The sequence below is a fragment of the Petaurus breviceps genome, unplaced genomic scaffold, assembly GCF_028583685.1.
Source record: "Petaurus breviceps papuanus isolate PSGF00001 unplaced genomic scaffold, PetGlider_PUasm1.0 90887, whole genome shotgun sequence".
Lineage (NCBI taxonomy): Eukaryota > Metazoa > Chordata > Mammalia > Diprotodontia > Petauridae > Petaurus > Petaurus breviceps.
Window position 1 is genome coordinate 1,773,808 of NW_027187370.1, and position 25,209 is coordinate 1,799,016.

Consider the following 25,209-nt stretch of genomic DNA (forward strand, 5'->3'; position numbering starts at 1 on the left):
GTATATTTTATTCTCTTGCGGGATTATACTCAGTTTTGCAACGCAAGTTATTCTTGGTTGTAAGGCTTTCTCTTTTGCCTTCTGGAATAACATTCAAAACGTTCCTCTCATTTATAGTGGTCATATGTGATTCTGGCGCTGTGTCCCTGGTACTTGAAGTCCTTCTGGATGCACTTTGACCTAAAACTTGAATTTTGGCTATGGATGTTCCCGGCATATTAATTTTGGGTTTTCTTTCAGGAGATGACTGGTGGATCTTTTCTGTTTTCATTTTATCCTCTGATTCTAATAGTTCTGGGCAGTTTCCATTCATGATTTCCTGAAATGTGGCTTTTTAAAAAAAATCACAGTTTTCAGGTGATTCTAAATGATTCTAAGAGTATCTGTCCTTTACCTGTTTTCCTGTTTTATATTTTAGATAGGAGATAACCTTATACTTTCTTCTATTTTTTCATTTTTAAATTTTTGTTTTAGGATTTCTTGTTGACTTATGGAGCCACTGATTTGTCTGTTTCAATTGAATTTTCAAGGAATCAGTTACTTAGGTAAAGTTCTTTACCTTCTGTACTAAGATGTTTCTTGTGCTTTCATTTATTTCCTCTGTAATTCTCATTGTCTTTTCCATTTTTTCCTTTAGTGTTCTCATTCAATTTATATCATTTTTAAACTCTTGCTTAATTTCTTCCAGCATTTCTGGTAGAGCTTGTGACACAGCTGTGTTTTGTTTGGAGCTTTGCTTGTAGGTTCTGAAGAGTTCTTCAGGATTTGTGTCTTGGCAACTTTGGCTCTATCATATTTATAGTTAAAATTTTTTTTGCCTTTTTTTTTTCCAGCCTTACTTCTTGAATTGAGACTTTGTGTCAGGGTCAGGCTGAGTGCACTTCTGGAAGAGGTGACAGGACTTTGGACCTGTCCTGTATCATATGGGGTTCTGTCACTGCTTTTTAGCAAGTACCAGACTCCTTGAAAATTAGATTGAGAGCTGCATACTCCACTTGTCCCTGGCTTGTCTCTGGTCAATGCTTCCTTTACCCGGAGTACCTACATCAGGCTACTGGTTCACCCTTGGTCTTTATATGAGAAGACTACTTCTATCTGGGCTCTTAGTCTGGGCTTTTTTGACTGGACCCTTCTGCAGTGCTTTCTGCCTTCTAGATGTCTCTTTGTGTAGAATTAGGCTGGCACAGTGTAATTATTGCAGCTACCGTGTTTCCCCTATAATAAGACCTATCCCGAAAATGAGCCCTCCCCTTACTGTGTAAGATTCCTCTAAAATAAGCCCTCCCCCGAAAATAAGCCATATTGAGATTGCTACTGTAGTGAAGGTGATCCCCTGCGCTACACGCTACATTACGGTACCCTCTGTATGCACCGTCCCCCCTCCCCCCCCCCAAACGCACGCCGCGCTCCGAGCTGCATCCAATGCATCCAATCAGAGCTGCAGCAGTGAGCGCGTCATCCTGTTCTTCCCCAGTGATTTGCTTGCTGGCGCCATTGAGAGCAGTGCCGCGGAGGAGAGCTGAGGCAGGACAACATAAGCCCTCCCCTGAAAATAAGCCCTCTGGGTTTTTCTTTCCAAAAAAATTAATAAGACAGTGTCTTATTATCAGGGAAACACGGTAGTATTAAGAGGATTGGGAAAGACTACTTTAAAAAGGTAGGGCATTAGCTGAGACTTAAAGGAAGTCAGGAGGCACAGATGAGGAAGAAGAGAAAGTTCCAGGCATGGGGGAAAGCCAGTAAAAATGCCTGGAATTGAGAGACGGGAAGTCTTGTGGGAGAAACAGAAAAGGAGGCCAGGGTCACCACATTGCAAAGTACATGGTAAGGTGTAATGTGTAAGAAGATGCGAAAAGTAGGAAGGGGCCAAGTTATGGAGGGCCGTAAAAAAAGAAAAAGATTTTATATTTGATCCTGGAGGTAATAGGGAGTCACTGGAGTTGACTGAATGGGCGTGGGGGGTGGGGGAGTGACCTGGTAACACACACATTAAGAACAAAAAATTTAATTTTCACTAACAATAAGGGAAGGTCAGTTAAATTTCAAAGTATGAGTCTAAAACCCAAGAGAAGTACACTCTGTACATGCAGTCAGGGCACCTGGGATCCAAAACATGATAATGTGAATACAACTCACACAGAGAAACCACTGTAGGATGTTCCAGACATTTTAGGATCTTTGAGGGAAATAAGTAAAGCATGAACTGAAATAACATCAAATAGGGCAAGGAGCATTTTCATGTTTCCAATGCCATCACGAGTTGAATTCATCCACAATTCTGGTTTTCTTCACATATTTTCTTTCTTTTTTGACAATGGCTAGTTGGGCAGCAAGATGGCATAGTGGACTTGAGTGTATGCTTGGAATCAGGAGGACCCATCTTTCTGAGTTCAAATCTGGCTCCAGGTACTTACTAGCTGTATGACCCTGGGCTAATCACTTAATCCTATTGGTCTCAGTTTCCTCAACTGCAAAATGAACTGAAGAAGGAAATAGCATCACTCTTTTATCTCTGCCCAAAACATCCAAAATAGGGTCACAAAGAGTCTGACACAACTAAATAACAACAAGTTGGTTTCACAATTAATCTTTCAAAAACAGATAATTGTCCTTTTTTGTTATGCTGTTTTGCTTAAGGAAGGCCTACTATAAGATTATGGGACCAATGTCTGTTAGGAGGCACTATAATGGACTGCTTTGGGTGGCCTGTGGATTTTTTCTTTTTTTTTTCTTCTTTTTTAATGGTTTGAGAGTGGATCCACCAGCAAATAGAGGAGACAGCTGAAATTCATATTTATTCTACAAGCATTTATTAAATACCTGCCAAATGTAAAATACTATACCAGGTACCAGGGCAGATATCATTATACCACACAGTTCCTACCCCCTACTCCTAAAATGCTATGAAGAAATAGGAAAAAATTATGATGAAAAATGGTGAAAAAAATTTTAGTTCATTTTCCATAAATTTAATGTGAATCAAAAAAAGAAACATACTAAAGTCCAGTCAGCAGATTTATGCTGCTTCTAGGGTCATTTTATCAATGTTAATAAGTAATGGAGGGGGTGGCTGGGTAGAGCAATGAATAGAGAGCACTGGCCCTGGAGTCAGGAGGATGTGAGTTCAAATTCGGCCTCAGACACTTAACACTTACTAGCTATGTGACCTTGGGCAAGTCACTTAACCCCAATTGACCCTCCCAAAAAAAAAGCAAAGGAGAAGCAACTTTAAAACCCCTAGTCTGCAGTCTGTTGCAATATACAAACTAGACATAATTTCCATCAGATCACATTTGATAATTTCTTCTCCTGGATATTCTAGAATAAATGGAGGCTACAGATTTATTTTATGTGTCAAGCAATGGCATTTAAGCAATAAATTGAGGATGATCTTGTCATTTACATAAAGTAGAAAGCCACATTAGCTAAGAGCAAACCCTTCAGAATTAACACAGAACAGTACTATATACTAAGAAGGCTCTTTAAGGTTATGAGAGATGTCTCAGGCTGAGACAAGAAAGCCCGTGGTCTTTCTTTCTCAGACAGTGACAACCCTAAAGGCAGGTTATGTTTATACAGTTCTTTAATGCTTCAAGGATCTGGGATCATTATTATAAAGGGATGGATCGAGGGAGTTGCCAGATCAATTTAATGACCTTAAAGAGAGGTGAGCTGTAGATTGAAAATGTGGGAATCCCTTCCAGTGACACAAGACTCAGCCCTTCAATGACATAGCAGTTTTGTGAGTTGCTAAGGCTGAAAAATTTTTTTTAAATAGCTGAAAATTTTATCACCACATGATCAATTTCTCTGAACTTAGTAGCTAGACTGGGCCCTGGATAATAGCCCATTATGTAGCCTTTCCATTATTCTTAATCCTTTCCAACCTGGACTGCAAGGACCCAGAGCCAATGACATGAAGCATTGGAAAACATTTCTGGTAGAGATGTAGACAGAGTAAATAGATTTAAAATATGTTCAGTTTGCGGCAACTAGGTGGTACAATGGATAGAGCACCAGTCCTGGAGTCAGGAGGACCTTAGTTCAAATCTGCCCTCAGATATTTACTAGCTGTATGACCCTGGGCAAGTCATTTAACCCTCATTGCCTCCAAATATATACATATATTTTTTTCAAAAAACATTTAGTACTACTGTGTGTACAACTACCTCTGGGTAATTATTGTAGATTTTCTTTTTCTTCAGCAAATGAAATATTTTCACGTATTCACTGCTGTTCAGTCATTTTTAAGTCCTGTCCAACTCTTCATGATCTCATTTGGGGTTTTCTTGGCAGAGGTACTGGAGTGGTTTGCCATTTCCTTCTCCAGCTCATTTTACAGATGAGGAAACTGAGGCAAATAGGGTTAACTGACTTGTCTAGGGTCACAGATCTAGTAATTGTCTGAGACCAGAACTTAGAAAGGTGAATCTTCCAGACTCTAGGTCCAATACTCTATTCACTGCATTACTTATTCACTAGGCCCTCAAAATTTGCTTCCATTTTTGTGCTCTGGGTCAAGTAAACCCATAAGATCTTCCCCCTGCTTTGAAGAGCACTTGTGACATGGCACTGGGGACCTGAACCACCAGGGCAACACACAAATGTAGAAACTGTTAAAACAAACAAACAAACAAACAAACGGGGAATACCATGTTCAGTAGTTTATTATTAATAATTCAGTTGTTTCAGAAAATACTATTGGAGAAGCAAAATTAAAAAAAAAATTTGTTCAACTATAACTCCTCTGATGGGTGGAAGCTGTGGGGCCTGGGACTTCTGAGAACCTCTGAGCTTGTGGGATTTGCCCAGTCCCTAGAGGGAGTAAGACCATGGGCTTCTCCTGGGCAGGCTGGCTGAACTTCTTTCTGTCACAGCTCCAGCTTCCTCTGTCATCACAAGAGGTGATTTCTTTGCCTCTTCAGGACCTTATTCACAAACTTGCAGCTATGCCAACTGAGACAGAAGTAAAAAGTTACTTCACTCTCTTCCTCCAGTTTTACTGTTCCATAAAACAAAAGCCCAACATCTGTTTGTTTTTTTAAATGCCAATGACCTTTAACAGTTTGATTGGCTTAGTTTTGTAGGGGGCAAGGGGAGGGTATTGCATTGATATTTCACTGATAAAAATTCCCCAAAAGTTATGGTTCAATGAGAAAAATTTACTCCCAGCCAATTACTCTTAATCATCATGTATGATGTTTTTACTGTAGGTATGTATTATAGCACGGTGCTATGTGCCATTGAGAAATAAGAAATGAGTACCCACTCAGTCCTCAAGGCACTATCACATGGCTCAACATCAGAAATTGTTCTGTTTTTATTGCTGGAAATGACATCAAAGAAAAAGCACTAACATCTACTTTGTCCCTGCACTCAAAGAACGAAGGGACCTTTCCCTCTGAATCACAGCTGAAACCTTCCTGTTTTCTCTTGAATTAGAATGTTAGCTCCTTAAAAACAGGGACTATCTCACTTTTCTGTTATTTTAGGTGGTGCAGTGGACAGAGCACCAGGCCCAGAGTCAGGGAGATTCATCTTCCTAAGTTCAAATCCAGCTTGAGACACTTACTAGCTGTGTGATCCTGGACAAGTCACTTAACACTGTTTGCCTCAGTTTCCTGATCTGTAAAATGAGTTGGAGAAGAAAATGGCAAACTACTCTAGTATCTTTGCCAAGAAACCCCAAATGGGGTCAAATGAAAAATGACAACACAATCTTACTTTTCTATGTGTATTTCCAGTACAATGTTCTGCACAAAGTAAAGGCTTAATCAATGTTTTATATATTCATTCATTCCTGGACTGACAATCTTAGGATTCAAGACAAATAGAAATAAAACAGAATCTTAGAATTGGAAGAACTTTAGAACCATCTAGTTCACCTCTTTCATTTTTATAGGAGGAACCTGAAGCTCAGAAATAAAAATAATTTTTAAAATGTGTAAGATTAAACATCATAGTGGCAGAGACAATGAGAAAAGGTTGTTGTGGGGGGAGGGATTTATGTTGGCTGTAGTGGTCAAGGAAGGTTTAGGAAAAGAATGGAACTTAATCTTGTACTCAGGATGGATGGATAGGCGGATGGACAGACAAATAGACAGGCACACAAAAAGGAGAAACCATTCCGAGAAGGGGGAACAGCATGAGAAGAGGTGTGGGAGACTGTGAAGAGGCTTCTCTGGTTGGAGGGAATGGGTCAAGTGTTTGAAATCTAGGAGCTTCTAGCTGGATGTGACATCAGACGTCAACTCAGCCCACTGTAGAAGTAATAGGAAATAAACAGGTTAGAAAGGAAACTTAGGACCAGGTGGTGGAAGACCTTGAATACCTAAGGGTTTTGATGTATTTATTCAACAGATGGCAGGAAATCACCAAAAGTTTCTGAGCAGGGAAACTCGATTCCCTGTCTGTTTTCTCTTTCTCTGGTCTCTCTCCCTTTTCCTCCTTTTCCCTGTTCCTCTTTGTTCCCTGCCTGATTTTCCCTCTCCCTGCCTGAATGCTTCTTGTTTGTCCTATTTCTCTCCTTTAACATTCATAATTGTTATAACACTAAAGTACAATGCATTTTTGTAATGTGTATTCAAATTTACCCCTCTCAACTTTATAAACATTTTTTTTTAAAGCAATCGGGGTTAAGTAACTTGCTCAAGGTCACATGGCCTGAGCCCGGATTTGATCCAGGTCATCCTGACACTGGAGCCGATGCTCTTACTCGCTGAGCCACCTGGCTGCCCCTAAGCAATTGGGGTTAAGTAACTTGCTCAAGGTTACACGGCCAGGTGTTTTTGGGTGGGTGCTAAGTGTCTGAGCCTGGGATTCGATCTCCAGGTCTTCTCAACACTGGAGCCGGTGCTGTTACTCGCTATGCTACCTGGCCGCCCCAACAGCTTTTTTTTTTTTTAAGGGAAGTATTTCTTATTTCTCATTTTAAAAAAGCTAAATTAAGATGAATTTTTTTTTTGTGTGGGGCTCTTAATTTGAAGGAAGGGGTGGTTCTTTGGGGGTAAAAAATGTCCTGCACTCCTTACATAAAGAGGAAAGGGGATAGGGAGTAGACCTGTGATTTTATTAGTAGAGGTAACTACCAAGAAAGGAAACTTTCTACCAAGATAGGTCAGTGCCCTCTTTGCAATTAACAGTCTTAGAGAGCTACACCTATCGAACAGTATAGTTAAGTAAGTTTTCCAGGGTCTCACAGCCAGGCTGTGTCATAGCTGAGACATGAACTCAGGTCTTCATGTTATTAAAGCTGGTTTTCTATATATTATACCATTCTTATATAAAGATATCTATTATAATAAAGTAATAAATATCTGTGTCCAAGCGGAAGGGATATGTGTTTTTAAAATGCTTCCTAAACTCAGTCAACACAACCAGACTGCTTGGTAGAAAATTTTTCAAAGGTAATTAGAGTTCAATGAGAATGTAATTCAGTAAATGTTTATTAAGAACCTTCTATGTGCAGAAGCACTGAGCCAGGTGCTAGAGGAGGTGTAAAGTTTATATAAGATGAGCATCTCTGCCTTAAAGTGACTTACAGCATATTGGGGAGCTATAAAACATGTACCAATGACTAGAACACTAACATACTTAAAAGGCATTTGGCTGGGCCAAACCCATAAATCCTGAGAAGTTAACCATCAGTACAAATATTATATAAATAGTTCTTGAATCTGTAGAAATATTTTTAGAATTCCTTGGTTTCTTTCTATTGCCACCTATCACTCTAATGGACAAAAGGTCTCATTCATGCAAACATCTAAGAATTATCCTTAATTTCTCAGTGTATCTTATACAGTAGATAAGCATCAGAAGTTCTGAGTTTATAAGCTTTAGAATTTAAATTTTAAAGGAGAATGACATTTTACTTGAACAAACATGATCTGAAGTCTAGGTTTGATTAAAAAATAATTGGTGTATATGATAGCTAGTAACTTGCAGAGATGTTTATGTACAGATAATATCAACATATACTGACCAGATTAACTCCTTCTGTTATACAGAGAATATTCACATAAATATGTACATTCAATTTCACTAAAAAGGCCATAAACATTAATAGCAAAAAATACTCACAAAATAGCTATTAATTTAGCAATTAGATATAAAGTCTCTTAAAATGTAACTAATTTAAATTCTGCTTTTGCATGATATAGTATAAGAAGTTCATTGTTTCATTCTGGGAAGAATGACATAAGCTTTCTATTCGCAAAAAAGAATAATTTTGAAAAATCTCCTTCAAGCTTTGACAAGATCTTTTATTTTCACCTACAGCTAAAGGACAAAACCATGAAACATGAGATTTATACTTTAGATTCAAGCAGGCTCAGTCTGTGACCTACTTAACAAGGATTATTTTACAGGGTAATATTACAGTAAATCTGGGTGAAAAGTGAGCCAGTTGTTATCACTGTCATATGAGTTGAAGACGCTGTAAATTTTCCATATGTAACTTTGAAAAGATAATGTAGCTGACTGTTTCAACACAGGAATAAACTAACAAACTTTGAAAAAAAAGTGAAGGAAATGGTGACCATCTTCAAAATAGAAATAATCTGCAAATTCCCTTACTAAAACTATATTCTTTTACTTGTTTAAAATGATGACTAAAGTTGCAAAAGAAATGCTAAATAGCTTCATGGAGTTAAGATGTCAATAAAAACACATATGGGAATTAAAATGATCTAGGCCCTACCTATACACGCTATTTTCTCTGCACTCTTTCCTAGGGGCTCAATTATCACCAATACAGCAATAACTTTCAAACTTGTAGCGTTAGTTTCAACCTCTTTGCAGGCCCCTGTTCCTATATATCTAACTGTCTACTGGATATTTCCACCTGTTACCTTACATTCCACATATCCCATCAGATTGTGAGATCCTTGAGTTTTTAGGCCACTGGTCCACCATCTTCCTAGTCATCCATATTTGAAACTGTGGGAGTAATTTTTCATGTATCTATTGGCTTATAGTCAATCAATTGCTCTGGCCTATCGATTAGCCTCCACAATATCTCTTATATCTGTTTCTTCCTTTCCATTGCTGCTGCCACCAGTTTAGGTCCCACCCTCATAGCCCCTGGGCTGATCAACTGGGATAGGTTCCTACCTGGTTTTTCAGCCTCTAGTCTTCCCCACTCCAAGCCATCCTTCACATCATTGCCAGAGTAATCTTCCTTTTGCACCACTCTCATCCCTATACTTTTCCACTCAAAAACTTCAGTTTTATATCATCTATCAAATAAAGTATAAATTCTTTATCCTGGCATTCAAAGTTCTTGATAATCTAACTCTAACCTTCTAGATATGTCTGGGGATGGGGGAAACATTCTAGATAAATTGGACCACTGCTCATAATTCTCTTTCATATTCATGTCTTTGTTGTTCATTATGGTTAGACCAAACTTTTTCTTTCTCATATCTGAAGTTGAATGCTTCCCCTATTTCTTAAGGTTCAGATCAGATGCTACCTGTCTTCCCTGATCTTCCCAACTGGAAGAGAAATTTCTTTAAATCTCTCATAATACTTTGCTATACTACATTTTGTCAAGTATTATTGTTAGTTGTATGTCTTCTCTGTTCACACATTGCAGGCTTCTAGAGGGCAGACACTGGTTTTTATTTATCTTTGAATCCCCTAGGCACAATGCCTTGAATGTAGCAAGGTACTTAATAATAGTAGTTGAATTGTACTGAACATTAAGAATACTACTGAATACAATCAGCAGTTAATATCCAAATAAAAAGGGGAAGGGGCATCATATCTTTTGGAAAACATATTGAATAGCAAAAGTCATCACATATTTATAACTTTGAATCAGAAAAGTACCCCTCCCCCAGCTTTTCTATTAGAAAAACAATTTAGAATGTCAGTACATTGATAAAAAAAATTCTAGTTCAGAAGAGGTGATTTTGCAACAATTGGATATATCAAAAAACAAAACTAAACTAAAATAGAAAGAACAAAAGAAATAACTTTTTGTTCATATTATAGAAATATGTATTTCCAGCTACCAACATAATTTCAAGCAGATGTCACCATATTGCTTCTACAGCAATTTCACCGTACTATCATCACTTTTCTTGAACTTTATATGGTCCCTTAGTTTAATTTTTCATTTGTTTTTAAGCAAAGTACAAAGCAGTAGCTGGACTCTGTTACTTGCACAAACCCCAAACCTCCTAATTCTGGCTTTGTATTCTGATGGTAGTAGATTATCTGGTCCCTGAAAAATGTATATTTGCCATCTTTTGGATCATTCAGAATTAGTGTCTTCTAAGATTCAAGGGTAACAGTAGCTATGGTGAAATCTGATGTGAACAGATGACTTTACGCCCTTTCCACATCCTCTCCTCCCCTCCCCTCCACAAGCCAAGTAATGATGTTTTCACCTTTTATCTTCAGTTTTCCAGGTTTTGGTTTACAGGCAAGTTTTAGCTCCATAGCTGTGGACAGTTAAGCAAGCTTGACAAGTTACATCAGTGTCAGGACTATATGTTCTTGGATCACAAACCACTACAGAGAAAACAAATATACAGAGTAGATTTGCATACTGATGGTAAATACAACTTACCTAGTTCATGCAACTCTTATATTGAGCAACATTTGATCAATCAGCTAAGATTATTATTTGTGATAGTGCTTTAAAATCTATGATGAGATGACGTTATATAGAAGGGGCAGATATACTAATTTTAACTTGATTTTTTTTTACTAGTTTTTATTCTAGCTGCTTTTACAATGTGTTCTTACAGTGTTCTACTTGCATTATGTACTGAATTTATTCTCAATTTATTTTTGATAGAACTATTCAAGTTCCTTTCACTGTACAGTCACCTAGATTATGTCTAATACAAACAGAGGCTCATTTAATGAATACTAATGGTAAGATTATTTGGAACCCCGAGCATGAACTTTTACTTCCTTCAGTTAAATTTATTTTGTGTTTTTTTTTTCTTTTTGTAGTACAATTGGGGTTGTGACTTGCCTAAGGTCACACGGCTAGTAAGTGTTAAGTATCTGAAGCCGAATTTGAACTCAGGTCCTCCTGACTCCAGGGCCGGTGCTCTATTCACTGCACCACCTAGCTGCCTACCTTCAGTTAAATTTAAGACAATCGACAGCAACATGGTAGAAAAATGTTTAATCCAGTTTAATCCAACTCAAGTTATTCAAGTCAAGTCCAAGTTATTCATCTATTCTTCTGATGATGACATCATATTAAAAAGTAGGTATTCAAATTTTATAATTACCGCAGCAGCTAGCACAATCACTGTGTAGAATATCATTTTTCCCAAAGCCTGGTTGACAGCTGTCAATGCGTATAACTTTAAAGCTGTGGTCAACATAATGGATATTTGGTATATAGTAAAATTCATGTTTCAAAATATCTGTCTGTTTAAGAAAGAATTCCTCTGTGCGATCTCTTGCCTAAAATTTGGAAAATACCAGAAAGAAGATCAATTATGAAAAGCTTGTACCAGTGCTTCCCTTTTACTAGAAAGTACCAAAAAAATACAGAACAGTGACAGGACAGTCCAGTACAGCACAGCACATCAATAGTACAGTAAAGGAGTTCCTGAAGAGCTCAGGGTAAATTAAATTTTTTCTAAGCATAATATTTCAAATTCAGGAAGGAAGCCCTTTGTAATAAGAACTTCACATTTATATAATGCTTTATTGCCTCATAACATGGAGACATTATTCTGTAAATGTCTTTCATATGATTTGAAGATGAGTATTCTGTAATTTATCTCCTCAATATATCTAAAATAATTTACCTAAGGTACAAGTCTGTGTCACTCTCTTACTCAAAAACCTTCAGTGGTTCCCTATGGCCTGGAAGATACAATGCAAACTCCTTAGGCTGGCACTCAAGGCCCTCTACCTTCTACCTTCTACCTACCTGTCTGCCTTCTACCTACATATTCCAGCCTTATCTCATATTCCTCCTCTTCCTGGCCACTCGACATTTCTTTCTTTTTCTTTTTTTTGGGGTGGTCTCCCACTGCATCTGGGGCCACCTCTAGTCATCCCAAACTATATCTTGTCACAGGACCTAGATGGCTCAGGAAGCGAAAGTGAGGCTGGTGACTTTACACAGCCCTTCTTCACTTATATCCAATTCACTTGCAAGTCATGGCATCATCTTCCTGACGTCACAGCCCTCTTCAAGAATGAAGAAGAAACAACAACAACAACCTTACATTTCAGAAAAATTGTAGTAAGATCTATTTTTTAACTTAAAACTCCTCCACAAGCTATCCTCCATGCCTACAATGTACTTTCTCCTCATTCCCACAGCCTAGAAACCTTAACTTCCTTAAAGTTTAGTCTTTCCTGATTCCTTGGGGATTGGTCTATCCTTCATCTTCCCTTGCACTCCTTATTTGGGTGTATGCTGTAACCCTCTGATAGAAGGTAAGCTACTTGAGGGCAGTGTCTACTCCATTTTTGTCTCTGCATTTCTAGAACTTGCATATCGGCGCTTAGTACATATTTTGTTGGTTTGAACTAGAATTACATGCTAGTGGAAAGTCATGGTAGCATAGATGATTCAAAACTTTAAATAATTGATCTCAAGGGGATTACAAAATAGTAAGATGGACAAAATAATTACTTGGGTTTCAATGTGTTTTTCTATTGGCTGATTCACCCTTCAAATTTTTAGCCTAGCTTAGTACATGTGTTGTTGTTTGAGCGGCAAGACAGTTTGAATATGGGGATTATTTAATAATTAAGCCTTCTCTCAATCTGACTGATAAAATCACAGGATGTAAGGGACAGTAATAGAGACAATGAAGCATAAGGACATGCACCTTTCAGATTTTGAGTGGCCTGATTATAAAGGGCATGAAACTTTGGCTTATTTGTACCCCACAAAATATGTACCCCTTTCAGCCACTGATTGATCATTAGCATATGAAAGGACTAGGAAACTGGGGAAACAATGGGCAAAGGCAACAGACATGTCTCTGAATTGGTGGTGGTGTTAGTGGGAAGGACAACTTTTCTGAGATTGTAGGAAAGAACCCAATTCTGGAGAAGTCCTTCACTTTTCCCCTTGCGCCTCTTTGAGAATACAGAAATGGAACAAAGGCATTTCTCTTTCCCTGACCTCCATCTGAAATGGCATTTTGTAACAAAAGTCTGTAGTCCTACATGAATACCAAAGTCCGTTTGTAATTTTTATGAGCTTCCACTAAAGATATTTATGTATCCTCATGATATAATGATTGGTTCTTAAGAGTTATGCCATCCGAGGGCAGCTAGGTAACGCAGTGAATAGAGCACTGGCCCTGGAGTCAGGAGGACCTGAGTTCAAATCCAGCCTCAGACACAAGACAAAACTAGCCATGTGACCTTGGGCAAGTCACTTAACCCCAATTGCCTTACCTTCCCCCCTCAAAAAAGCAAAAAAAAAAAAAGAGTTTATCAGAACTCAAGAATTGGCAGGGCCTACAACATATGATCAGCAACAGGCTATGTCTGAGGACCAGCCTAGCTAACATTAGAAAGGCTATTGCCAGACTATAGGTCACCAACAGATTTTATTTTATTTTATTGATTGAGTGATTGATTGCCTTTTGGAGAACAATTGGGGTTAAGTAAGTTGCCCAAGGTTACACAGCTAGTTTGTGTGTGTGTGTGTGTGTGTGTGGGTGTTAAGTGTCTGAGGCTGGAACCAAACTTGGGTCCTCTTGACTCTGGGGCCACGCTTTACTCACTGCACCACCTAGCTGCCCCCAGATTTTATTTTAAACCACAGTGATGCATGAGGGGTGGCCAGGTGTCTCAGCGAGTAAGAGCACTGGCTCCAGTGTCAGGATGACCTGGAGATCAAATCTGGTCTCAGATACTCAGCACCACACCCAGAAATAACTAGCCGTGTAACCTTGAGCAAGTTACTTAATCCCGATTGCTTTAAAAAAAAAAAAAGGAAGACATGGAGAGGCTGAAATTTGCATTGGTAGAGGGAATGCTCTCAATGATAAAATCCTGGATCTTTTGTGGCAGTTAAAATTTAGAATAAAGAGTTTTCCATGAATATCTTTTTTTCTGCCCCAATTCTCATAGGATCACAGAATCAGAGATTCAGAGCTTGTTGGTCTGTCAGTTGATCAACATTTATTAAGCACCTACTATGTGCCAGGAACTGTGGTAAAAGCTAGCTTTAAAGAAGTTGCCCTGGAGGGGAAATAGTTAATACCTTTGTTGCATTTGACAATCACTTCTTCCTGACACCCTCTCCTACTCTGACTTCTGTGACACTGTTCTTTTTGTTGTTCTTATCTCTGTAGCTGCTCCTTCAGTCTTCCAAGCTCGTGCCTCATGAACATTTTGCTTCTTAATTGTGAGTATTCTTCAAGGTTTTGTCTTAGACCCTCTTGTCTGCTCACTCTACAATCTCCCCTGTCTATTGTTCATCTCACCTACTTCCATGTCAATTATTACCAACTGGTAAAATGATCCCTAAATGTATATCAAACTCTCTCTAGAGTTCTAGCTCCCCAGCTCCAGCTGACTTTGAGAGTATTCCTACTTAAGGTGCTAGTAGGATATGTAAATTCAACATGTCTAGGGCTGAACTTACTTTTCTTTACAACTTTTCTATTTCTATTAATGGTACCCCTGATCTGCCCACATTCTGGACTTGTAACCTTGGAGACATCTTTGCCTCTTCCCTCTCACACATATCCAATCAGTTGGGAAGTCCTGTGCAGTTTACCTCTACTTTATCTCTTGCATCTAGCTCCTCCTCTGCACTTAAGTTCAGGCCTTCATCTCCCTTCTAGTTCCAAGTCTATGATCTATGATCTTGCCTCTACTGGGTCTTCTTGCCTTCAATATATCCCTTTATTATCCATCTCCCACAAACTGCCAGAATGATCATATCATTCCTATGCTAAAGAAGCAACATGGCACTGGCAAGAGTGTTGGATTTGTAATTAGGAAGACTTAAATTTGTCTTTAAAATCTTTCAAGTCTTTAAATTTGTGAATCTTGACTCTGCCACTTATTAGATATGTGACCAGGGACAAGTAAGGTAACCTGAGTCTCAGTTCTCTTATATTTAAATATATTCCATGCTTAGAACAAATCCCTAACCTCTGAGAATAATATCATGGTTGCTCTAGCTGAATCTCATCACTATCTGAAGAATAAAGAATAAAAATTCTGTCCTGTTCTCATGGAAAAATTAAATAAAATTAAAGCTATTATGTATAATGAGAAAAAAAACTATGCTATGTTCTAGGTGTTTAACTTTTAGGAAATGTGAAAAAAGAGACATAGCATGTTAAATGCTGATCTATTTGTACAGGAGAATAAGAATTACAAAGCCATCTTTTTACAAATTACAGATACAAGAATTACAAATACCATCTTTTCATCAAGTAAAATAATGCATTATCCCATTTAATGAAATAATTATATAGAATGTTCTATAGTCCACAAACACTTCCCAGGGCTATTTTAGAAAGTCAAGTATAAGAGATAATAATACTTGTCATTTGAGTTTTTTTTTAAATTTTAAGAGGACCTCCTTTAAAACTACTTATCTTTCAGATGCTGCTATGACAATAGCAGAGGCTGCTAAGCAAACAGAAAGTTTCATAATGAACTTAATGAATAAAGAAATTTAGCTGGTTTTAAGATGCAAATGAACCACAATTTTCACATTTTTTTTTTTTTTTACCTTGTACTGATATTCCCACCTGGTGAACTTTACTGTTAGTGATTTCTTCACAGTCAACAGAAAGTTTTCTGCAAGCTGCTTTCTGCTCTGGTGGAAAAGGTCTTACTAGAGAACAAGGAAAATAACAGATTCAATAAGGACTGCAGCATCACATAGTCCAGAGATGTTCAGTGAACCTAAGAATGAAGGGAGGCAGGTCTGGGTAACTGTTGGTAACTGTGCTTTTACTCCACCTATGGGCTAATGAGAAAGCTACAAGGAAGAGACTTTACAAGTCAGTTCTTTTGGAGGATTTAGTGCTGGACCATACCTTAATGGATCATATAGTCCAGCTTCCTCATTTTACATATGGAGAAATTGAGTTGCAGGACTTAAGTGATCAGGGTCACATAGGTAGTAGGTAACAGTGTTGAAATTCATACATTAGTCCCTCTGACACCAACTCCAGCCCTCTTCTCGCTATAGTGACTTTTGCTTAAAATGATATAATTCTACAATAATATAATAACTATCAGCAGCATTGCTAAAGGTTATATTCTATATAACCAGGTTGAATTGCAAAGTATAAGTAACAACATTTCAAAATTTGAAGCAAGTGAATCAAAAATTAATAGAATAATTCAGCAAGGAAAATGACAGTAATTTAAGATTAAAAACTCTTACCACTACAAAGCTAGTCAATATTTGCTACTCACTCCTTATAGCATTCAATATTAAGTATAATATTTAGAGGACACAACTTAGTAGTAGTGGTGCAGTAAATAGGGCAGTGTACTTGGAATCAGGAAGACTCATTATCCTGAGTTCAAATCTAACCACAGACACTTCCTAGCTGTGAGACCCTGGGCAAGTCACCTGACCTCGTTTGCCTCAGATCCTCATCTGTAAAATGAGCTGGAGTAGAAAATGTCAAAATGTCTTTGCCAAGAGAACCCCAAATGGTGTCACAAAGAGTTGGACATAACCAAAATGATTCAATAAATTCCATTACATTGCTATTAATGATAATTATGCTACTATCTTAATGGTTATGCTACATAAAATACTTTAACAATTCTACCTTGAAAGGCTATAAATAGTTCATCCTTGAGGCCATGTTTTGGAATTTCAAGGAAATGGCATTTATATGATGGTTCTTCGATGTGGCATGTCAAATCGAAGATGATTTTATCTAAGATCCTTATCAGTAATTTGAAGAACTGAAAATTTTTTTTTCCATCACAAGAATCTGTGGTAAATCGTACAGTCATCTGATATGCATAATCAGGTTCCTGGTATCCTAAAGCAGATGGATATATGAATAATGTATGTTCAGTATGACTTTCTTTGCTACACATATCAGTTGCAAATAAACAAAATTTACCAACTCAGAAAAAATGCTTTGCCACCTTGTCCTTCATCCAAGATCCATAAATAGACAAGAGTAATAAAATCACTATTCTTATTGTTCCAGATGGAATGACTACAAGGAATGCAGAGGAAAATGAGAAGACTTATAGGAAATCATACAGAGCAAAGAAAGCAGAACCAGGGAAACAAAATATACAATGACTATAAGAATGTAAATGAAAATAATACTAAACTGTAGTTGGAACTTAGAAAGAACCAGTTTTTGACCCAGAGAATATACTTGCCTATTAGTGGAGAGGCTATGGCCATGGCAGTGGACTGTGACATGTATTGTCATAAAAGGACATTCTGTTGGTCAGTTTTGTGTAACTTTTTGTTACAAAGAGGGGCTCTTATGGGGGATGCTATATTCTTTTCTTTTCAGCTGGCTTAAGTAATTACTTACCTAGCACAAATAGACAAGTTACTTCTGTAAGTTGGCAATTGGTAAATTGGTAAGAAAAGTAAAGTCTATCAAGAAGACTATTAACAACACCCAGCTTTCCTCATTTTTTTCCTTAGCTATTTTCTGTATTTGTAGGGCTGTTCTGAAATAGAGATGAGGTAGTGAAGAAACAAAACTATACACTCATATCTGCTCTTGTCATTATTTCCTTGAAAGAATGGAACAATGATATTTGTGTGTGTGTAGAGGGAGAAAGCGATTTCTGAATTAGCAGAAGAGTTATCAGCTCCATCTTGTGAAATATGATGGTTATTTTCTGCCTGTAGATCTAAAAAGGATCTGAGTGTGGTAATCAGAGGAATCCCTGATTTTCTGGAATTCCTTCCATGGCACACCTCCCACAGAACGTGTGCTCTGTCCCTTGTTGAAAGACATATGCCTTGCTGAGATGATACAGCAACTCCTGATTGATTAAATAAATGGAACCTTTATTAAACACTTACTATGTGCAAAGTACTCTGGCTCAGTGCTGGGGATACACCTAAGAAAGTTAGTTCTTGATCTCAAGTAGCTCACATTCTAAGGCAGAAGACAAGACATATGAAAGGTTTCAGCTACAAGTCAGATGGGAAAGTTCCATGTTCCTTAGGTCACACTGACAAAGCAGATGGTAATGCCAATTCTTTAAGGTCCTTTTCAACGATAAAATAATCTGAGATTCTGACGTTGAGCCATCTGACAGTGCCAAAGACTTTGGTAACAGGAACCTTCCTTTGTGACTGGTCTTCAATGCCTGAGTTTGAACTGAAAGTGACTGGGTACTGTGGGGTATGGGACAGGGTAATAGATTCTTGTCTGGGAACCTCCTCCCTTGCTAGTTAAAGAGTGAGGCTTCCCTCTTTAGCCCTCTTTTGGGCCCTCTTGCCAATACCGTATGTACTTCCCTTCTCTTGGCCTTCTTGGTTGAGAAAGTGTTTTATCTATCTCTCTTTCCCCCATAAATGCAATGGTGGCTTGCGATCATGGCTAGCAATGGATGTTTGCCTGCATGAGCTCCTGAATTCCTCAAGACTTTCTTATCCTTTAATTATTTCTTCCCTTAGCCTAGGTCAGTGACAAGGAAACCTGAAAAATGGACTTTTTCATCCTTGGCAATGATCTGGCTCCAGAGTTCTAAAGTCAGGAGATTCTGAGGTTGATATCTTAACACTTGTCATTTTTTGAAGATAGATTTTCTGTTCTTATCACACCAACTTATTCTGTTCACTCAGTCAACAATGAAGGGAAAATTTCAGTAATAAAAAATTTGGTAAAAAGTTAAGATTTTGACTGGGTAGACACACCTAAGTGTTGTGTAGATTTTTGTCGTTCTGTTGTTTCAATTGTCTCTGACTCTTCTTAACCCCATTTGGGGTGTTCTTCACAAAGATACTGGAGTGGTTTGCCTTTTCCTTCTCTAGCTCATTTTGCAGATGAAGAAACTGAGGCAAACCAAGTTGTTACTTGCCCAGGGTCACAGAGCTACTGAGGACAGATTTGAACTTAGGAAGATGAATGTTCCTGACTCTAAGCCTGGCACTATATCCACTGTGCCACCTCCCTGCCCATTCTATAGATCAGTCATACTCTACATTATAATTATAGTTTAATGGACTCTGCCAAATGTTGAAATCATACAACTAACTGAGCTTCAAATCATAAGTACTGACTGCAATGCTTTTATACACTTACCAAATACCATAAATGCATACATGTTATATAGCTCTTGTTCTTTCTGTGTTTCTTCGCTGATGATTTTATAAGTAAGACTACATATATAAGATCCAGACATAAATTCTTGAAAATTTGTAATTATTAGCTTTCCTGTTGAAGTTAGTTTTATATGATTTTCCTCTAAATAAAAAAACCAAATTTGAGTTATTAGGCACATAATTGATTCAAAACCTAATGATACATATAAATATAGCATTGAAAATAAGTTTTACTAAACAAAATCTAGTACAATCTTGATTTTGCTGTATTACAGAAATTTTGCTATATTTACAGAAAAAAAGAGGCATAGTAACTAGCGACCTTTTTGTATTTTAAGTTTTTAGATTTTAGATTTCTTTGATGCTGAATCTTTTCCTGCAAAAAAGCTAATTCTACCTGCTTAATTTATCTATGCCAATAATTCGGATGGGGTGGGTAGGTAGTGGTGCAGTGAATACAATGCCAGGCCTGGAGTCAGGAAGAGTTATCTTTGTGAGTTCAAATCTGCCCTCAAAATACTAGCTTCGAGATCCTGGGAAAGTTATTTAACCCTGCTAGCCTCAGTTTCCTTATCTGCAAAATGAGTTGGAAAAGGAAATAGCAAACCACTCCAGTATCTTTACCAACAAAACCCCAAATAGGGTCATTAAGAGCTGGACATGACTGAAAGCAACTGAACCACTACCACCACCACCACAGCAATTAATTTAGATTTAGAAATTTAGAAATTATACTTTTCTGGAGTACCACAAATCTCTGAGAAATCTGCCTCTTCTAGCCTCTCTCTTGCTGCTAATGATATCACAAATTCTCCTAGTCACTCAAGCTCAAGACTCTTTTTTCTTCCTCATGCCCATGGCCAATCTTCTATCCTTCCAAATTCTGTCTTTTTGATCTACAGTCTCTATGAATTGCAACTCCAAAGGCTTAGACTTTCGTTACCTCTCACTTGGACTGTTATGAGCTTCCTAACTTGTCTCCCTGTCCCCAGTATCTATGCTTCCCAATCAGTGGTTCCCTTATTTCTCTTCCTCATCACTCCCCTGCTAAAAATGACTGACTGATGTACCTATTTCTTTACCTGGGATTCAGGACCATAACCCAACCTTTACAGGTTTATACAGCTAACATTCACTATTTCTTTTTTAAAACTACACAAGAAAAGTCATTTAACTTTTTTCTACCTTTTGTTACCCAATGTTCCCACTATTGGGCATATGTCCCAAGGGAGTCAAAGACAGGAAGAAACGTCCCATATGCACAAAGATATTCATAGTAGTACTTTTCTTATAGCCCCAAAACAAAACAAAAAACTGGAAACAAAGTGGGACCCGTTGATTGGGGAACAATTGAACAAACTCTGATATATGATATAATTGAATTTTATTACTCTGCAAGATATAAATATGAACAATTTGTGGAAACATGGTAAGACTTCTATCAACTGATACAAAGAAAGCAGAACTTGGAGAACAACATATACAATGACCATGATTAACTTAAACAAAAACAAAAGTAGGGGGTGCAGCCAAGATGGTGGCATAGAAGCAGGAAAACTCCATATGCCCCCTCTATAACCACCTCAAATAAGTATAAAAATTACTCTAAACAAACTTTAGGGCTACAGAACCCACAAAGTGACAGAGAGAAACAAACCTCCTGCTGAAGGCAGCCTGGTAGGCTGGCAGAAAGGATCCATTCCAGCTTACTGGGAGCTGAAACCAGCCCTGTGTTTTTAGCTTCAGGGTGCCCACGACAAGCTCCCGGCTGGAGGGATGTTGGGAGAGTGGATCACCAGAAGCTGTGGTGGTTTCCTGAATTATCAACCCATAAATGCCAAAGACAAAGTAAGACTTCAGTGTGGACTTTATGGGAACAGGGGGTCCAGGAATGTGGTCCAGCTTCTGCCCCTGGAGGGAGAAGCAGCTAAGGAGTGGTGGCCACTGCCATGTGGCTGCTTCAGAGCTCCTGGCCTGAAAATTGTAGGGGGACCAAGTGACCAGTTTGAGGGGTAATCGCTCTTGCTTTAACCTGCTTGGATCTGGATTGCTGTCTAAGATGGATGTCCTAGGATGAGTGACCAGTGTGCCAGAGACAGTGGAGGCTTCTGATAGGGCACCCAACTAATAGCTCCAGCAGCTGAGAAAACCCCAGAGATTTAAAGCTCTCCTCTTTGGAAGCAGAGTTCTACTGTGTCAAAAAGCTCAAAAGTCAAATAATTGAGTGGCAACATGAGCAAGCAAAGGAAGCAAAGCAAGCACAGATATTCAATTTTGGATTCTTTTTTGGGGGACAAAAAGGATCAAAGCATGGAAGAGGAGGAAGACAACGAAGTCAGAACTCCTGCACCAAAAGCTTTCAAGAAAAATATGAACTGGTTACAGGCCATAGAATAGCTTAAGAAGGATTTTGAATACCAAATAAGAAAACTGGAGGAAAAATTGGGAAGAGAAATGAGAATGATGCAAGAAAATCATGAAAAGAGAGTCAACAACCTGACTGAAGAAAATAACACCTTAAAAAATAGACTAACTTTGTGAGGCCAGGTAGTACAGTGAGTAAGAGCACCAGCCCCAGAGTCAGGATGACCTGGAATCAAATCTGGGCTCAAATACTTAGCACCACACCCAGAAACAACTGGCCTTGTAACCTTGAGCAAGTTACTTAACCCCAATTACTTTAAAAAAAAATAGACTAACTCAAATGGCAAAAAAGGTTCAAAGAGCCAGTAGAAGAATGCCTTAAAAAGCCAAATTTGCCATCTGGAAAAAGCATCTCAAAAGCCCACTGAAGAGAATAATTCCTTCAGAATTAGATTGGAGCAAATGGAAGCTAGTGACTTTATGAGAAATCAAGATACTATTAAACAGATCCAAACAAATGAAAAGACAATGTAAAATATCTCATTGGGAAAATGACTGACCTGGAAAATATGTCCAGGAGAGATAATTTAAAAATTATTGGACTACCTGAAAGCCATGATCAAAAAAAAGAACCTAGAAATCATCCTTCAAGAAATTCTCAAGGAAAATTGCCCTGATATTTTAGATCCAGAGGGCAAAATAGAGGTTGAAAGAATTCACCAATCACCTCTTGAAAAAGATCCTAAAAAGAAAACTCCTAGGAATATTACAGCCAGGTTCCGGAGTGCCCAGATCAAGGAGAAAATATTACAAGCATCCAAGAAGAAACAATTTGAATATTGTGGAAACACAATCAGGATAACACAGGATCTAGCATCTTCTATATTGAGGGATTGAAGGGCTTGGAATATTATATTCTGGAGGTCAAAGGAGCTGGGATTAAAACGAAGAATAACCTACCCAGCAAAACTGAGTATCATGTTTCAGGGGAAAATATGGTAATTCAAAGAAATAGAGAACTTTCAAGCATTCTTGATGAAAAAAACCATAGTTGAATAGAAAATTTGACATTCAGATACAAGAAGCAAGAGAAGCATGAGAAGGTAAACAGGAAAAAGAAATCATAAGGAACTTATCAAAGTTGAACTATTTACATTCCTACATGGAAAAATAATAATTGTAACTTAGGAAACTTTTCTCAGTATGAGAATAGTTGAAGGGAATATAAATGTGTATATATACATATATGTATACATACATATATATGTCTATATAGGAAGGTTATATGGGCATATTTTAAAGGGCTAAATAAATGCTAGCTATCATTATTGTTATTTTTTTTCTTTTTGGAGGGCAATTGGGGTTAAGTGGCTTGCCCAAGGTCATACGGCTAGTAAGTATTAAGTGTCTGAGGCCAGATTTGAACTCAGGTCCTCCTGACTCCAGGGCTGGTGCTCTATTCACTGTGCCACCCAGCTGCCATTATCATTGTTATAAGACAAATGTTAACACTCTTTGTTACAGTGAGGGTTCTGGGTTTTGGTGACTTTAGTGAAAAACAAACAAACAAAAGGCATCAAACTCACCACGATCAAAAGGCAAATTCAATGTTCTTGATCTTATCCTGTTCTTTCCTGTACCTGGGCCTTTGCATACATTCTTCTTCATACCTAAAATTGTCTCTTTCCCTCTTCTCTATTGAAATACCTTCCTGGGAGGACCAGGTCAGACGCCAGCTCTTCCATGAAACCTCCTCTGATTCACCCTTCCTGACATTATCTGTCTTTTCACATCTCTTTAGGATTAAACCTCCCCTGTGTGATGTCATATTACAGTATGTTATTATTGTTATTTCATTGATTGATTGATTGCCTTTTGGAGGGCAATTGGGGTTAAGTAACTTGCCCAAGGTTACAGGGCTAGTTTTTTTGTGTGGGTGTTAAGTGTCTAAGGCCGGAACCAAACTAGGGTCCTCCTGACTCCAGGCCAGCACTTTATTCACTGTGCCACCTAGCCACCCCTATTATTGTTATTTTATAATGTGTTATTTATATTATTTCTTTTCCTTCCATTAGATTACAAGGTAATCATCCTTAAAGGCAGGTGCTGTGTCATTTCATTTTTGTTATAACTAGTACCTAATCACCGTGCCACCTAGCTCTGCCCATGTCACCCTGGACAAGCCCCTTAATCCTGCTAGATTTTAGTTTCTTCACTGATAATGTAAAGGGATTATAAGAGTTTATATTTAGGGCTGGAAGGGACCTTAAAGGCTGCCAAGTACAAATCCCTAATTTTTACAAATGAGGAAACTGAGGAACAGAGAGGCTAAGTGACTTGCCCAGGGTCACACAGTTAATAAATTTATGAGGCTGAATTCAAACACAGCCTTCTTGACTCTGAAGTTAGGTATCTTTATACACTATCCCGTCCTACCTCTCACTAGCTACAAAATATATATATAAAAAAAAAAACTAGAGAGAAAATATAAAGGTTAGCAAGAATGGCTTTACATATTTACTGTTTTCTACAAGTGATCTATCCCACAGTGGTTCACACAATGACAGTTACAGGAAACTGTTCTGATAGGTCAAATATTCTGATAACAGTTAATAATCACTATTTGTTACCAAAAAATCAGGTCAAACATAGCGAGCAGGAAATGAACAGATTCTGAAGTAACAGTGAACTTTGAAATAAAGTGAAAAACATTCCTTTTTATCAACTGTAAGAATGGAACACTGTTTTCATAAGGTGTTCTATGGAGGATGGCTAGATTGCTCCAGGGTTATAGAGAGAATAGAATTTTAAAATACATAACCAAATAATCAAGTGATGTATATTTTTGCAAAAAGCCAACCCCCAAAAAGTCAATTTGGGATGTGACATGGGACTCCATGAATAAAGTAAACAGACCATTTGAAACTCCCCTTTGGTCAATACTTTGTTCTCTTCCCTCATCAAAACTTTGACCAAAGTCTTCAACACCTGCACACCATGAGTGTTTTGAGGATAAGTTTCAGGTTTTGTAAGAAGATTTAGCCTTTGGGGGTAAAGAGTTACTTAAATACCTTACTACAAGAATCACCTAATCCCTTATAGTCTGCAGAGGTAGGTTACCAATGTTCCCCCTACCCAAGGGTTTATAGAAAATAATGACCGACCAAAACACAGGATAACTTCCCCAAGGAAGTAGAATTATGATTTTAGATTTGGAAGGGACCTAAGAGGTCACTTGGTCTATCCTCTTCATTAATAGATAAGGAACCTGACTTTGCCCACACTCACAGTAGTAAGGCCAAGCAGAGTAAGTGAAACTGAGGTTAAAATCCCATTACCCTCGTATTGCTCTATCCAGTGCACTCAAAAATGCTACAATATTAAAAATGAAGGGAGGTTGTTTTTAGTTTCATCTCTGTTTCCCTCCTGCCTGATACAGTGACTTGGATGTAGCAGGTACTTAATAAATGGATCAGCTTGGATTAGATGTACTCAAGTAATTTACCTTTTAAATGCTTTCCATTTGGTCCCATCCACAAAGATATGGGGTCTACTATTTCTGTTTGAGAAAGCTCCATATCCATGCAGACAAGAAATGG

General features: G+C 38.0%; 1 protein-coding gene and 1 long non-coding RNA gene across 2 annotated transcripts; one reads left to right on the top strand and one right to left on the bottom strand.

Moving 5' to 3' along the window:
- Positions 1 to 579: 579 nt before the first annotated feature.
- On the top strand, positions 580 to 18,135 carry LOC138150805 (uncharacterized). Its single transcript, XR_011165655.1, has 4 exons — positions 580 to 1,824; positions 12,059 to 12,226; positions 14,304 to 14,356; positions 17,154 to 18,135. It is a non-coding gene; the product is annotated as an uncharacterized lncRNA (long non-coding RNA).
- On the bottom strand, positions 10,422 to 25,209 carry ZPBP2 (zona pellucida binding protein 2). Its single transcript, XM_069074258.1, has 6 exons — positions 25,116 to 25,209; positions 19,227 to 19,388; positions 16,761 to 16,979; positions 15,720 to 15,805; positions 11,256 to 11,433; positions 10,422 to 10,518 (listed from the first exon to the last, which is right to left on the bottom strand). Exons 1-6 carry the CDS (start codon positions 25,192 to 25,194, stop codon positions 10,424 to 10,426), a joined length of 819 nt encoding a protein of 272 aa, XP_068930359.1. The 5' UTR covers positions 25,195 to 25,209; the 3' UTR covers positions 10,422 to 10,423.